The sequence below is a fragment of the Perissodus microlepis genome, chromosome 11 (genome assembly GCF_051167445.1).
Source record: "Perissodus microlepis isolate ML-2025 ecotype Zambia chromosome 11, ASM5116744v1, whole genome shotgun sequence".
NCBI classification, from domain to species: domain Eukaryota; kingdom Metazoa; phylum Chordata; class Actinopteri; order Cichliformes; family Cichlidae; genus Perissodus; species Perissodus microlepis.
Window position 1 is genome coordinate 29,345,872 of NC_140471.1, and position 15,821 is coordinate 29,361,692.

The 15,821-nt window shown below is 36.9% G+C and overlaps 1 protein-coding gene across 1 annotated transcript in view; it reads right to left on the minus strand.

Moving 5' to 3' along the window:
* Window positions 1–15,821, minus strand: part of LOC146378151 (uncharacterized) — a 29,219-nt gene that overhangs the window by 5,004 nt on the left and 8,394 nt on the right. The window contains exons 9-18 of the mRNA XM_084943942.1: window positions 15,098–15,151; window positions 12,603–12,656; window positions 12,062–12,115; window positions 11,750–11,803; window positions 10,911–10,955; window positions 6,780–6,833; window positions 6,644–6,697; window positions 5,285–5,338; window positions 1,810–1,881; window positions 1,224–1,259 (exon numbers count right to left, since the gene is read on the minus strand). Of these exons, the coding sequence (XP_084800068.1) occupies window positions 1,224–1,259; window positions 1,810–1,881; window positions 5,285–5,338; window positions 6,644–6,697; window positions 6,780–6,833; window positions 10,911–10,955; window positions 11,750–11,803; window positions 12,062–12,115; window positions 12,603–12,656; window positions 15,098–15,151 (531 nt within the window). The remainder of the gene's footprint in view (window positions 1–1,223; window positions 1,260–1,809; window positions 1,882–5,284; window positions 5,339–6,643; window positions 6,698–6,779; window positions 6,834–10,910; window positions 10,956–11,749; window positions 11,804–12,061; window positions 12,116–12,602; window positions 12,657–15,097; window positions 15,152–15,821) is intronic.

The following is a 15,821-nucleotide window of genomic DNA, read 5'->3' on the forward strand; positions in this document are numbered from 1 at the left end:
CTTTACAGAAAAATGATAGCATTAGTTTGCTTTTATTTTTGCTTCTTGCAGTAAATTACTCTTTAGTCTGTATTCTATTTATGTTTAATATGCTGGTAACATGAAGGCTAAAAATGATTAAGATGGACTGATAGGCCCCATGCTGATACGTCTGTGCCCCCCTTCCCCGACCTTCTTCATGCTACTGCCACCTTAATACCAAATATTAAATAAAAAGTGCCAACTAAGAAATTTTGATCATGTTTCTACAACCAGCACAAGATGTCAGCAGTTAAGCAGAGAAGCCCAGACCTCCCTCTCCCCAGCCACCAAGGCGTTCCCAGGCCAGCCGAGAGATATAATCTCTCCAGCGTGTCCTTGGTCTGCCTCGGGGAATCCTCCCAGTGGGACATGCCCAGAAGACCTCACCCAGGAGGCATCCTAGTCAGATGCCCGAACCACCTCAACTGGCTCCTTTTAATCTGGAGGAGCAGCAGCTCTACTCTGAGGACATCATGGTGGTGCTATAGTTGCTGCCTCATAGGAAGAGGGTGTTAATCTGGTGGGGGACTGAGTAGTTTGCAGATGTGTTGAAAAGGAAAAGTATTTTTAACTTTCAGCCAAATTTACGAGTGGAGCGACAACCTTCCAACTTTCATTTTGAATTAGATCTCAACAATATTAAGACATGTGGTTTTACTGCTATGGTAGTTTTTTCCTCCATTTATTCTACTCCAACATAAATGAGAAACTGCTACACCCATGAGATAAAAGAAAGCCTTGAGCCTTAAGCACACACACAAACACTAGCAGCCCCTGAGCCTTGACACTAAATAATACCCAACAAAGTTCATGTCAAGCACAACAAAACTCTGACAACACAGACAAGGGAACTCCCCAACTTAGCTATTCAAACCGCACCTCCGTCCACACACAGACACATGAAAGTGATTCTAAATAGGAAAGTATTTAACTAGCTACTTATTCTGACCATACAACTGACAAAAGATTGTTTGTCTGTTTTCACTGACTCAGAGTTTTCATCAATTTATGAAGGACTACAAAGCCTGAACTGAATTTGAATTTTGAGTCAGCACTCTCTGGTAGCTAATGTGTTATGTTTTGTTTACAAGTGAAAGTGTGTCTGGTCTTTTAGGCATACAAATGTCACAAGTTACAGTTGCTATACCTTTATTTTATTTTACTATTGTAATGCAGTTTGACTGTGTAGTTAAAGAACTCACCTTCTCCCCATCAGGTCCTGTCTCACCTTTGGGCGCCTGTTAAAAAAAATCTATTAAACACACAACTAAATAATATATCTTGATATTAAAGGTCTGTTGGTCAGTTCTGAAAATTATCAAAATGTGTGGAAGATGTTTGGAAGAATGACTAAACACTAAACTAACACAAATAGAATGATTAGCACAATACTTAAGTTAATATTTCAACTATAACTGCTTTTATTACAAGTTGCTAATACAGTAATCCTGACTGCAAAACCGCCTGGTAACCACCCCTTGTTTTGGTCACTAGGAGACTCCGTGGAAGACAAAGAACTGTCTGCAAAAACTCACTATTTGCTGACTTTTGGTGGCACTTTTTTCAAGTTTCACTACTGCTCTTTTGAGTAGTTGGCAAGTGTTTGCAGACAGGTTGGTGTCTTCAAAACAAACTACTGGCAACTGTGGTAATTTGCTGACAAAATCAAGTGTAAAGAGGTTTTTGGTGCAGCAAAAACAATGCAATGTTTGACATTTCTTAAAAGACTGAAAGATAGAAGAGAGAAATCCTTGAAGATGTTGAACACAGAGTATTGCGTGCACACACTTTTGGGCCTTGGAGGCCCTTTGCTCCTGGTTTTCCTGGTATTCCAGCATCTCCTTGTTCTCCTTGGGCTCCCTGTTGAACAAATAAAAAAAAAGCAACTGAAAATTAAATAGGCTTGCGCTGTGCAAATATTTTATCTATCATTTCTGCTGTTTTTACAATTATATTAAAAACAGATAAAGAAATCTTACAGTAATCAGTCAAAAGTCTTTCATCAGAATAATCAACAGTCTTACTGAAACTGACTCAGTCATTTAGAAATCACATTCATGTCAAGACTAAAACAAGTGATGGGGGGAAAAAAATCTGCATTTCTCTGAATAAATATATCTATGCTGGGGTTACTTGTTTTCTCTGAATTTGAAGGAAATCCATCAACCACTTACATTTCGATATGCCAAAGTGTATATCAGTTATGCTGCGCTGTTTGAAATAATTACTCAGGATTTAACTGATTGAATCCACTGTAATGAAAAAATGTAAAAGCACTGTATGGTCAGTCACCAGTTTACTGAGCTTCTCATCTCTCTGTCAACCTCTTCTCCAGATGTTCCAGATATGTAACTCTGGATTAAAGTATATTAGAGACACATAAAAATACATTAAGTTTGCCTGTTGGATCTATTAGCTATAATCCAAACTAACAGTGTGTTTGTTATTTGTTTTTTTACTATTAGCGATATCCTCTTTTCATAGTTTCACTGTTAAGGTCACATGGGTTTCATTGACTGGATTCATGCCAAAATAATCTGCTGATTTGAGCTTTGGGAAAATTCTTTACTTATTCAGTAGAACAGCTGCTTAAAGTTGTACAGTGTTATGTTTTAATGAAAACCGCTATCTTCACTTCCACTTCTGGATTTTCCATGACTTGCAATTCGCTGATCTATGGACAGTTTCCATAAGTTAGATCAGCTGAACTGAGAAAGAATAAAAAAAAATCAAAAAAAAAAATCAGTCCACTGCTAAGTATCTATTCTGTGCATCCAGTAAATAGCTTGAATGTACTCAGATTCAATATATTTTTGTAACTAATTTGTTAGGTTTGATATTTCCCAGGATTATAAATAATCTCACCGCATTCATCTGTAACTGTTTGATGTTTTCTGCTTTCAATTTCTATTTCTTAAATAAAATGCAGCCCTATTATTCATATTATCTTCATGGATAAAAACAGATATGAACTTGTTTATGTCTAGCAATATGTTTCACTTCCCTTTGGTATCTCCCAGAAAATTAAAAAGAAAAAAAAACAAAAAACCCTGGCATATAAAGGCTAAATGCAACTGCTAAAGTTCCCCTAAGCCTACAGAGACCATAGATTTCACACAACATTAGTTTGACATTTACATGGGACTGGCCAAAGAGTGGTAAGACAATGAATAACAACGAAGCAGCAGATGTCGCGATAACCAAAGGGTCTGTCCCTATTACTCAATTTAAACCCATGTGTAACTTTGGCTTTTTGGCTTCTCAGACCAGATAACCCAGGTGGTCATAACTAGGGTACTTTCTCAGTAATTTGTTTCTGTTATTGGGAAAACTACTTTTACAAACTGGCTATGAAGATTTGTCTTTTGTTTTTGATGAAAGGTTATATGTATTTACTGATTGTCAGTGTAGGTTCTTAGTCATCCAGGACATGGTAGTCTTGAGTGCCTAAAAAGAAACCAACTGGACTTTTTTAGGTTTGTGAAGATGTTTCTCCTCTCATCCAAGAGGCTGTTTTAAAGTTCCAGGGATTTATGCTGCATTCCAGATTCCAGATATCTTGGAAGTCGGGAGTGGCATCACTCCAGAGTTAGAGCGTTCCAAGAAAAACAGAATTTGTTTTGACTGTCAGCAAGCTAGAGCCATTCAGGTATCACTAGAAATAAAGAAATAAATCTTTATGCTTAAAAAAACACATTTGTGGATAGAACCTGATCACTGCTCTGCATAGGACTTATTTAATGAGTGAAAAATATACATGAGTTGGAGTACAGAATAAAAGTTTGCAGTTTTACTATTGTTTACACTCAGTGCTGCCATGTTGGTATGCTCCATCTTTTCAATTGGGAACTTTGTTCCACAATTCTAACCCGACTTCCAAGTTATTCAGGAGCGGGTTAGAATTAGCACTGTATGCAGTATTAACCTCCAGTGGGAACTGGAAGTGGCCTTCAGGGTTGTTGACACATTAATAATCATCTGACATGTCACATGAGTCAAGGAGTGAAAAAAGCATTGGGTCATTCGGTCACTGAGTTGTGTGAAAGTGTGAAATCTTTGTAAGATGTTGCCCAACTCCATCATAGTTTGAGCTCTTGAGGTCACCCAGACAAGGTGCGAGTTGCGGTTGAAACACCTGGGGAGGGATCTGAAGACTGGACTGTAGGTGGATGACAGCTGGTGTCGTAAGTCATCACCTCTGTTCAGTGATGGTCACCCAACTTCCAAAATGAAAACTTTGGCACTGGCAACATGACATTCTAAAAAAAATAAGTTGTTCTTAAGAAAATGTTGCCAATGTTCTTATAATTCTTACCTGTTGTATTTCACTAACATTACATGGACAAAAGCACTGGGGCAGCTGCATAATAGATGTACAGGAACTGCTTGGCCATCGAAGTCCGTACCATGAAGCTCAGTTTTTGTGCTACTGTTTAAGCCAGAGGGGGTTTGGAACTCTTACTTTAATTTATCGCACAATGCGCCTCAGTATTCAGAAACCCTGCTCTGTAATTTGAACAGTGATCTTCCACTCCATGTCTGAATTGCTGCCGTTCTTAAGCAATAACAACACTTAAAATTTATCACTGAATATCAAGAAGGTAAGATTTTTGCAAAATGGCATTTTTTTAACCATTACAGTACCGCAGACTGCATGGCTTGGTGCTAAATTTTGTGCACCTTGTGGAAATGGGACTAAAAATACCTGAATTCAGAGGTGGTCTTTTTTGTCCATATAGCATGCATTTTGGATCATTTCTTACATTTAATGATTGATAAAAATTGTGGGGCATTGGGATTAAACTGTATTTCAGCTCCTGCAGCGGGGCATTCCAGAAAAAGTCTGAGAACCACTTGTGACAGGCAGGGACCTGAGATCACTGGACTAGAAAGACTGGACTGGCCTGTAAGTAAAAACACACGTGCAAAAGTAACTCTTTTGCTCATGGGAAAATCCTCCAGTTTAAGGGAACAAAAGAAGAACTGGAATGGGCGTGATTTATTGTGGGAATTGTCACAAGAACTGTTGTATGTTTGTAAATAAGGAAAAGAACCAAACACGGAAATGGACTGTGGGAGAAAAAAGGAAAAACTGAAAGTGGAGTTTTTGAGTTAATTGACTGGGCTTTCCTAAATGTGATCAATTGAAAATGTATGTGTTTTTTATGATTGGTGTTTCAAGACATTTAAGTGGTTATGGGTATCTAAATTTTGCAATTTGTCTTTCCCACATTGTATTATAACTCTGACGCCACTCACTCACCCCAGCGCCCACTCTGCCTCGAGGTCCTCTGATGCCACCATCGCCTTTACTCCCCTGCCAAGGAAGAGCAGGTAATAACAGGTTAAAGGAAGAAAACACAAAATAGACACTAGAGCCCAGTTTGAGTCTGGATGACAATAACCTATAAAGTTTTATGACTGTAACTTCCACAGTTCACATTTCAGTATCATGTTAACAACAACCTGTCCTGACATTTAAGCACCATTCAGTGTATAGAAACCACCTTTGGGGCTAATTCCTGGTACAGTAGGTGGCTTTAGGATCTATTTTTCCAATGACTTTTACAAAAGGAGTCATATGGTGAAAGAAATATTGGTGGTCCAGGGTATATGCTGCAGCTGTGTGTTGCTGTTAAGGCCACAGTATTGCAGAACTACAGTAAAAAAAAAAAAGAAAAAAAGAAGGTTTTCACTGGAATTTTACAGTCCTTTGAAAAAAGGTACATATTTACTGCTCCATAGGAATTAACCACGGAAATCCAAATCAAATCCACTTGATTAGCTGATCATCAGCAAGTGTGAACATTTATAAAAAGCATACATTTTTTCTGGAGCATTTAGGTGTACATTAACACAATACCATGCAGTGCTCAAAGAAACTGCAAAAAACCCAAGAGCTACATCTGAGATCCTAAAGTCCTCAGCAAACTGTCAAAGTTGACGACAGTCCAATTAGAAAAAAAAGAGGGGTGATGATTTGAGCTTGTTTTCGAGCCTGGGCACTTCAAAATTATTGAGTTGAACATGATTTCCTGTGTATGCCAAAGTATTCTAGAGTCAGAATCAGAATACATTATTTTATAAGAACAATAACTAAACTAAATAAATAATACCATATATGAAAGGTAGTTCTAAAATCTATTGACATGTATTTAGTTTTTCACGAAATTGCGTAGTACTTCATCAGGAAAATGAGTCATGTCATGAGTCATTTTGAGGAATAATCAGAGTCCCTGCCACATGTTTTGTAAGTTAGACAACACTGAATAGTCCAGACTCTTTTTATGACTCACAAAAAATTCTGCAATTTATGCAATTAGTATAAAACAAAGAGACACTGACTCAGAAAATACCAGGAAGTAAAGACTAACTTATAACTATGATGTCTACTCCCAACAGTGGGGCACAGACAAAATGAGAAGTTTGCAATTTGAACCAAATTATTTCTGCTTATTTGGTACTTGAGCAGATAGAGCGCAATGTTTTTATTCATGTAGGAATTACATGTTCTGAAGTCGTAGCTCTGTGTTCTCCAATGAAATGACTACTGAGGTTCATGCAATTTCTTTGAAACATGAACTGGATGTTTACAACAAAGCCTTGTTCTGCCTGTGGTTACCTTGGCACCAAATGGCCCCGGTTCTCCCATAAACCCTGGGACTCCTATAGGACCCTGTGGAAACAAAAGGTAGGATTCAATGGTTGTAGACATAGAAACAGGTGCACAGTTTTTCTTTTACTTCTAATCTACTCACATCTTCTCCAGGGTCACCACCTCGTCCTGGCAAGCCACTGTAACCTTTAGTCCCCTGAAAGAGACCGAAGGAGAGAAGGATATAATCAGACAAAAGGCAAAGATTGTCTATAAATTTTTTGAATATATTGCAAAACGTCATCCAAAATGAAAAGTTTTAATGACTGCTAAAACTACAAAACTCAAAAGGCATATTGAAAGGATGATAAATGTGAAATGGACTGGTTCTTATATAGCACTTTTTCTACTATACTATACATAAGAAGAAACATAGAAGAAAAACAAAGAAATACTATTGGTGAAGTTGTACATATCACACAATAAAAAAAATCACTGAAAGCACAAAGTGTATGAACAGCAATAATATTACATAATGTGCTTTTAAAAACTTTGTGAGCAGCAAACTTAATTGAATCTGAATAGTCTGAACACAGTTTTATTCCCATTCTGTTCACACACAGACTTCAAGGAAACTATGTGTGAGCCAAAACACTACAAAAATGTTCCCAAAGAGTAAAAGATGCATCTTTGATCTACTTCTACACTTTATCTTAGGATAGGATTAGGATTCAAGGATCAAGATGCAATCAGAAAGAAATTATGACTCAGCAAAAAAGTAAAATAAAAAGGAGTGGTAGGAATAACGGGCTCCAGAAAATGTAACTAATTAATCTACTTTTTAACGACTCAATGAATCAACTGATAATCATATAATGATTGGAACCGCTTCAGCTTCAGGAAATCCTAAGAGAAAACTGAAAATGAAGTTTTGAGTTGTTTGTTCCTGTCAGTGAATCACACTGACATGCTGCTGTGTGTGAAACTAGTTAAACAAAAACTTGGGTTGTTCATTACATTACACATTATAAATAACTTTGGCAGCACCACACTGTTAAATGGTTGTGAACTGGTTAAACAGGTTAAATAGATTTTCTGGGAACCAAGTCAAGTTAAGATAACTCCTGTACTAACTTTTACTCTTTACTTTCACTTTTACTTACTACCCTGCAACTACAGCTCTTCAAAGAACCTTAGCCTCAGTTTTGTTATACTGGCACTCTTATTAGACACCAGTGTTCATGCATTTCTCAGTTTGACTCAGTATTTTAGTGAGGATTTTGTACAGAAACTTTTCAGTAAACATCTCTGTAAGTGTAAAAATATTCAACAGATGGCTGAGATCAAAGTAAGAGAGAACTATTTGGGAAAGTTCAGAAACTACTCTGTGTTTTCGATTCTCTTGCCAAGACAGCTAATACAGTGATTTAATCCAGTGCTTCCAGTTTCTACTTTACTTTGATTACATCACTGACACTTTTCATTTTTCTACTTTCTTTTTGGCTTCTATAGCTCACTTACGTATAGACCAGCGGTCCCCAACCCCCGGGCCTCGGACCGGTACCAGTCCGTGAGTTGTTTGGTACCGGGCCGTGAGAGTTGAGGCTCAGGTGTGAAATGTATAGTTTTCAGGCTTTTTAATCGGTTTTCAGCGTTATTTTGTTATTGTTTTTATCGTTAACTCGGTTTTCCTGGGTCTTTTCACGTGTGTTATGAATAAATCTTCTTTTTTTCGGTACCGGTACTAGTTTTATTTTGTTGTATTTATCCGCGACACATTAAAGGCCGGTCCGTGAAAATATTGTCGGGCATAAACCGGTCCGTGGCGCAAAAAAGGTTGGGGACCGCTGGTATAGACAGTTAGAAAAGGTAAACATATACTTTTTTTTTAAATCCTATAGCAATAAGTGTAATATATGGCATTTTTTTCCTCTCTGAACTTAAACTTTCAGGGAGACTTAAAGTTATAAGAGCTAGAAATGACTCACAAGAAAATTACTTTCTTTCCTACTGAGAGAAAAACAGCTTATGGGGATTTTGCCTGCCACCAATGAGAATCTACATTGATTTATTGAATCTGCTTATCATCCGTTATATCAGATCAAATATATTTCCCATTTTTCAGTGTCACATTTAGAGTCAGATTGCAAAGAAGGTCATATGAAGCACAGGAAGAAATTATCTTTTTCCGCTTGTGACTGATTGACAAACATGATCGTCTGTCATAAGTTTAGTTTGTTGCAATAAAAAAATATTGTGAAAAATAAGGGTTGCCAAAGAGTTTCTTATTTAGTAAGTAGGTGGTTTTGCTGTCTAAACCACACAAGTTCTTTCCCTCCATTTCCAGTCTGTATGCTAAGCTAAGCTAAGCACACTCCTGATTTCTACTCGTTAAACAGATTTTTAGGTTTCTTCATCCTTTCATCTCGTGTGTGTGTGTGTGTGTGTGTGTGTTCTTTAGTTAATTAGTGTAATTGCTTTATATAGCACATATTCTGGCTTGGTGTTGCCTAATAAGCCAACTTGTCACATGATCCACTTAGTTAACAGCTGACACACATTAAATATTTGGAATTTTGTTACTGGAAACTGTGCATCCTCTTCTTTTATTATGTATTTTCCCAACTTTTCTTATATATTTCTACAATTTTCTCAATATGATAGAATTTTTAATATACATACACATTTTTCAGTCAGTGATTTCCATTGATAGAAATCTCCAAAAGTTGATTCTGTTCATCTGGATATGAAAAGTGGCAGGTTAGCCTTGTTAGACTGTGAGATTTCCATCAGTAATGGGGGACAGCTAAAAGCTGATGTGTACCATAAACCTACGCATACGGATCAGTATTTAAGGTTCGACTCTCATCATCCACTGGAGTATAAACTGGGTGTCATCAGGATGCTACAACACAGAGCGAACACCATCCCCACACACACAGCAGCCAGGGAAGCAGAAGAACATCACATCAAGAAGGCCCTGAGTAAATGTGGTTATCCCAGCTGGACTTTTGTCATTTACACCTACAGACCAGTGGACACTCTTTCAATGATGAGGATGTGCACATCCTGGACAGGGAGGAATGCTGGTTTGAGTCAAGGAGGCCATTTACGTGAAAAGGGAAAGACCATCTCTGAATCGAGGAGGGGGCCTAAGAGTACATCTTTCGCCATCGTACAATGCTGTGATTGCAGCCATTCCCCAACTCTCTGTGAATGGTACTCATGGCCATTGATCAGTGGGCTTTGATCAGTGGTTGTTGATCAATGGTCATGAGAATTTGCATAATCATGATGAAGGAACTGACCTCCCAGGCCATTGTTCCTTCAGTGGGCTGATTTCAGTCATTATGCAAATATGCTGTTTATAAGATTGGGGAAACCTGCATGGATGACGAAACATTTCTCCCACTGAAAACGTTACGTCCAGATGAACAGAATCAACTTTTGGAGATTTACTTACCTGGATGATTGAGCATGCATCAAGATAGAAATCTTGGTTTTTTGATTTTCTGATAAAACTGAGCAAAAAGATTATTAAGATCTCCTACAAATCATCTTGTTTTATTCTTGTTGTGGTTAATTTTATTTTTATTTTATTTTTAATACGATAAAAATGTTTCTGTTCCTTGTTAATCATTTATTTAAAACGTTTTCCTGAAGGAGGCTTTTGAAAGCCTTCAGTCAACATGAAGTTTTCTGACTACTACTCTGAAGTCTCAGTAGGACCACTGGTGAGGTGCCAGCAAACAGGTGAAAAATATAAAGTTAAACAAATGAATAAATTACAATACAATATTTTGGGGGGAAGGCAAGGAAACATACATGTGCTTGTGCTGGCACATTTAAGTAAAATTCAACTTCAACCGTTTTTATTCTTTTTGGGGGTTTTTTATTGTGTGTTGCTATAACTTATTTTGGCTTCTAGGCTGAAGTAGGTTAGAAAAAGTTTGAGAGCCAGTGATGTATACTGTTATATAAGTTTTGCTATTTTTATGGCTGATTCATTAGTTTGTGATGTGGTCTTGCTAAAGGGCAGAAATGAAATATCCAAACTGGGAAAAAAAATGTACCCTCTGGGCAGTAATAACATTTATGTGAGATTCCTGTGAAATGTGGCCAGGAGCCAGAGTGACTCTCAGACTCATAAAATGCAAAAGTTTTCTTACCAGGCTGAATCATGAAGGCCATAATCTGGAAACTGAAAGGATGACTGGGTGCACTTAAATACAGACACTCGGGCATGAAAAAAAAGATTTGAGCAGAATAAAAGTGCCTCAGTTTATTTGTGTACCTTCGGACCGCTCTTTCCGATTGGCCCTTGCTGTCCAGGATAACCCTGAGGAGGATAGACAAGAAATATTGTTCTCAGATTTTTTTAAATCAAAGGAGAAAAAAGAGAAATGAGTTTAAATATGACGTGAAGAAGAAAATTATATAAAACAATGAATTCGGGAAATTTTAGAAATGAAAACACTAAATAAGCCGCTTTGTACTAGAGCCTGAAGCTTAGGAGCTTGTGTCACTTTAAAAGGAGGAGTCTGAGTGATATCATCTGTTGCTACGTAGATGGAACACAATTAAATAAAGGAAGATTAAACCACAAGGCAACCCTTGACAGAGTCACATGTGTACCGCTATAGTATGCGTCAGTATTTGTTGTAATGGAAACCCGAAGAAAAGAGAAACGTGAATCTCCTCAACCCAGGAAAGGTTTATGGAATTATATCTGTGACTCTGTCCTGTGTAATGGGACAGTTTGAAAAGCGTGTTTGGAGGACATAGGGGAAAAAAGTTGTACGTTCTGCCTTTCGTGTAGATTTAATCAAATTCATATGTTTACAGCTAATGAAATTTCCTCCTGCTCATTTGCTAATAGAGGTAAAACTAACTACTGTGCTTCTCAGATTGAGTAAACTTGGGACTGCACAGACAGAGAAGTTATTAATACACTTTTATGCTGATAAAAACAAGCATGCCGAGATAATCGATTTTTTGATTAAAAAAAAAAATTGCCAAGAAAGGAAAGGTTATGGAAGTCAAATGAGATTAAAATTCAAATCAAATGATGACACATAGAGTAAATGTTAAGATGTTTAGGTAGTTTCCATGACCAGTAATGATGTGTCTTACAGTGTAGCCTCTCTCGCCAACATCACCTGGAAACCCAGGTGCTCCTGTTTGACCCTGTTGACGAAGAACAAACATGTTTAGATCGACACCAAGACAGCTGTGACTTTAACCGGCACTGCTGGTTAGCAAAAAACTGTGCAATAAACAGCTAGACATAATGCAGAAGAATAAAAAGAATATTATTTATTTTTAGGCAAAGAAACTGTGTCAGTTTTTGATCATAGACATTTTAAACCATCTACAGTTGTGTGCCAGGGGAAATCACCAAACATTTTCTTTTTTGAAGAATTTAAGTAGGTGATACTTGTATACCTTTGGTCCGTCTCTTCCCTGAGGACCTTGTTTGCCTTTGTCACCAGGAGCGCCCTAAAAAGAAGAAACACATCCACCCAAAGTGCCAAAAACTAATAAACCACCAGAGCATTCAAAACACATGGTTAAAAACTTTATTATATTATTCAGTGTAAATAAATTCATAAAATACAGAAACTTAAAAAATTATATATACATACTGTATACACTTTAGTAACAAGTACTGATTGTTACTGTTATTACTTTTTAAACCAGTATTTTATTCAATAATTTATTAAGAAAAAAACAAAACAATAAAAATCAGTTTATTTCCATGTCTTTATGGGCTTATTGACTTGGCCAAATAAATAAATAAAGATAAAAATTGAAAAGAACCACTAATATTTGAGTTTATAAATACTGATACTAATAAAATATTAATAAAATAGTTTCAGCATTTGCCTCATCAAAATGTTACTGAACATAAAACACAGCTGCGTTGTTGTATTCCAGTCGTGTAATTATCATGAGGACATAGTTATCACTCTTTATTTTCTTTTACCTTGATACCTTTAGTCCCTCTTCCTCCAGCAGGCCCAGCATCACCACCACGACCCTGAAATAACCAAAAAACTTAATTACCACCTTTTCCAGTTGTGTGGCTCCATCAGCTCATCAAGTTCTAGGGTTACATCCATGTCTATAATATTAATCTCCCCGATCCAGGGTCTAGCCAAAAGTAAAATGTGGTGATTTATGGTGAATTATGGCACTGAAACATTAACTGGAAAATGCTGTCTCATCCATTCGTTAAAAATTGCATCATCACTTTATAATTTTAGTTAATTGTGTAAGTTATTCATTTATTTTTTGTCCTAATTTGAACATCAACATTTATGTTCTTTCCTGAGTCAAAGTGAAACTTTGTGCCTAATATGAAGAACGACTCTAGAGGTTTGAAAGAAATATGTGTTTACAAGAGCAGGATTTCTTTGCAGGCAAAAACTCTTCAGTGATTTACCATTGTCACTGTCACTACCCGATCCGTACCGGAAACCCGATCCGTACCACGCATGTGCGAAAGGCATCTACTTCCGCTCGAAGCATTTTATTATAGTTACGGGTCAGCGTATCTGTTAAGATGTTAACAATATTAAGTATCTGTTAAAATGTTTGCAATAATGAAACATTTCAATACAATGTAGACCAAAAAAAAAGTTACGGATCAGGACTCCCCAATCCTTACTCACATGTTCAAAAGTCAGACCGTACAGATCCGGTCTACCCGATATTACCACCTATGTGCAGATGTTCTCTTCTTCTGTTTCGTTGTGTATGCGTGTTAAATTTGATTTAGTAATAGTCGAGTGTGTTTATGCTTGTCTGTGTGGAGAGAATTGATTGGAATTGTGACGATGATGTCCGCTATCACTGTCAGTTGTCAGTAAACACTTAATTTGGCTGATGAATCTTCACGTGACTTATTACAAATTTTTATTTTTATACACATAGGCTTGTATACGGAGGTATCCATTGTTTAAATGTCCCGGGCAGTCGAAAAGGAAATATGTCCAGAAATACTTAGTGCTAACCGTGTCATTCAAATACATTAACTGTCACAATGTTGGCAAAGAGAGGAAGTGACGAAAGATTCTCGTGTGCGTGGTACAGATCGGGTAGCGACAAGCATCATAACAGATGAAGTAATCATCTTGGCCATCATGTGAGATGGGCTGTGATAAAGTGCTAATAACTCCTTTCATACATGAGCAGGGAACTATATTATTTAACTATGGTAGTAATAATATTTTACAATTCTTCAGCCAGTACGGAGTGGCTCTTTGGATCTCATAATACACATAATGTTTGGAAGTCAAAAGGCACTGCATATCACCCTAAAACACCAGAGCAACATTAAAGTTTGGAGGTGGGAATTTCATGGTTTCAAATCTGCTACCATATACCAGGATGAAACAAGGGTGGAACGTTTCAGCAAGACAGTGATCCCAAACACACAGGCAAGGAAACTCAGTTGGTGTCAGAGAGAGAAAATAAAGCTGCTAGAATGGCTCAGACCTGACCTGAACCCAATGGAAAATCTATGTAAAGAACTAAAGCTCAGAGTTCATAGAAGGAACTCACAGAACATTCAGGATTTGAAAACTATGTAAAAGAAAGGGCCAACATCACACCTGAGTAATGCTTGTGACTAGTTTCTCCACACAGGAGACATCTTGTCACCAACAAAGGCTTCTTTACGAAGTATTACATACATTTCAGTCAGCGTGTTCAATATTCTTTTCCTGTGCCATTTCTCATTATTACAGATAACTTTGAACATCTATGGTTTGTTTTCTTAGCATGTGTGGATTGAATGGGTTGTTTTTGTGCATGAATAAATACACACACACATATGTGTGTGTGTGTGTGTGTCTCTGTGTGTGTATAACTACAGTTAGGGGTCACAAAGTTTATCAGGAACTGCCAGAAAAATCCCCAAAACCCCAATCTGCTATTTAAATGTGCCATTTGTTTGTTGATACTCTGGGTGATTTCCAGGATAATGACACAACCTCTGTTGTCTCAGTCTGCAGTGGGAGGTGGTTTCAGTTTCATTTCCTGCCTTTCATTTCCTTAATGTGTCAGTGCATGTTTTGTCAGAAAGAAATATCTTAAATTAATCTAATTTAATCTTTTTAAAAAAAATGTGCCTGCATAATTTGCTTGCTATGCTTATGTAGCATCTACAACAGTTGAAATCCAATTATTAAAACTTTTCTGTGCCGTAGTAACTTTTGCACTGTTTTTTTTTTTCCAACACGGAAACCCATTGATTCAGTGTAGACTAAATAACATCTGCCAATTTAAAAATAGTGTGACTCATCGTGGAGTCACGACTTCCTTACTTTCACTTTTATCAGAATTGTCTGATTTAGTTGAGCTGAAGCAAATGTTTCACTAAAAACCTGTTCTTATTCAGCTTATTGAAGGACACAGTTTAGCTTAGATGTTAAATTTTCCACCACAGAGAGGCTGAGAGGTAGCTGTGTTCCTTACAGTCTCACCAGGAGGTCCGACTCCTCCACGGGGTCCCTCCAATCCCATGTCACCCTGTCAACAAGAAGAGGCGCTGCAATTATTGGCTAATTATTGGCTACTTGAGCTGCTAATAACACATAATAACTGCTGGGCTAAACAAATGCAAAACAGTATAAAAATACAATGGTTCAATGTAAATCTGTAATTTAAAACCATAATGTTTTAAATTAATTATATATTTATAATAAATCATATAAATAGCAATAGATAGATCTAATAATTATGACGTCTACCACAAAGTAATATTATGAAGCCCTGAACTGTAATTCTTTCAGCATAAAATCACATAATTTCAGGTCAAATGAGCTTTCTTTAAATTATTATTATATTACATGTCACTTCAGTGAATTTTAAACTTACTGATGGGGTTGATGCAATTGATAATTACACTTCATATAGTTCTCTAAATGTATCTGTTGCAGGTATTGCAGGCTGCTTAGGTATTGTCTGTCTATCTTTATGCAAATATTTTGCTTATTTATTGACAGGAGCATAGAAGACATTTAAACAAACAAAAATATTGTAAATAATGCACAGAAAAAAAAATAATGCTCCAAAGGGAAGAGATGCTGTAACTTGTAGATAAATACCTGACACTGTGAAAACATTATGTCAGGTATGACATTATGGAAATACTAAATGTATACTGTAATCAGTGCATTAACTCAGCAGTGATGCATCT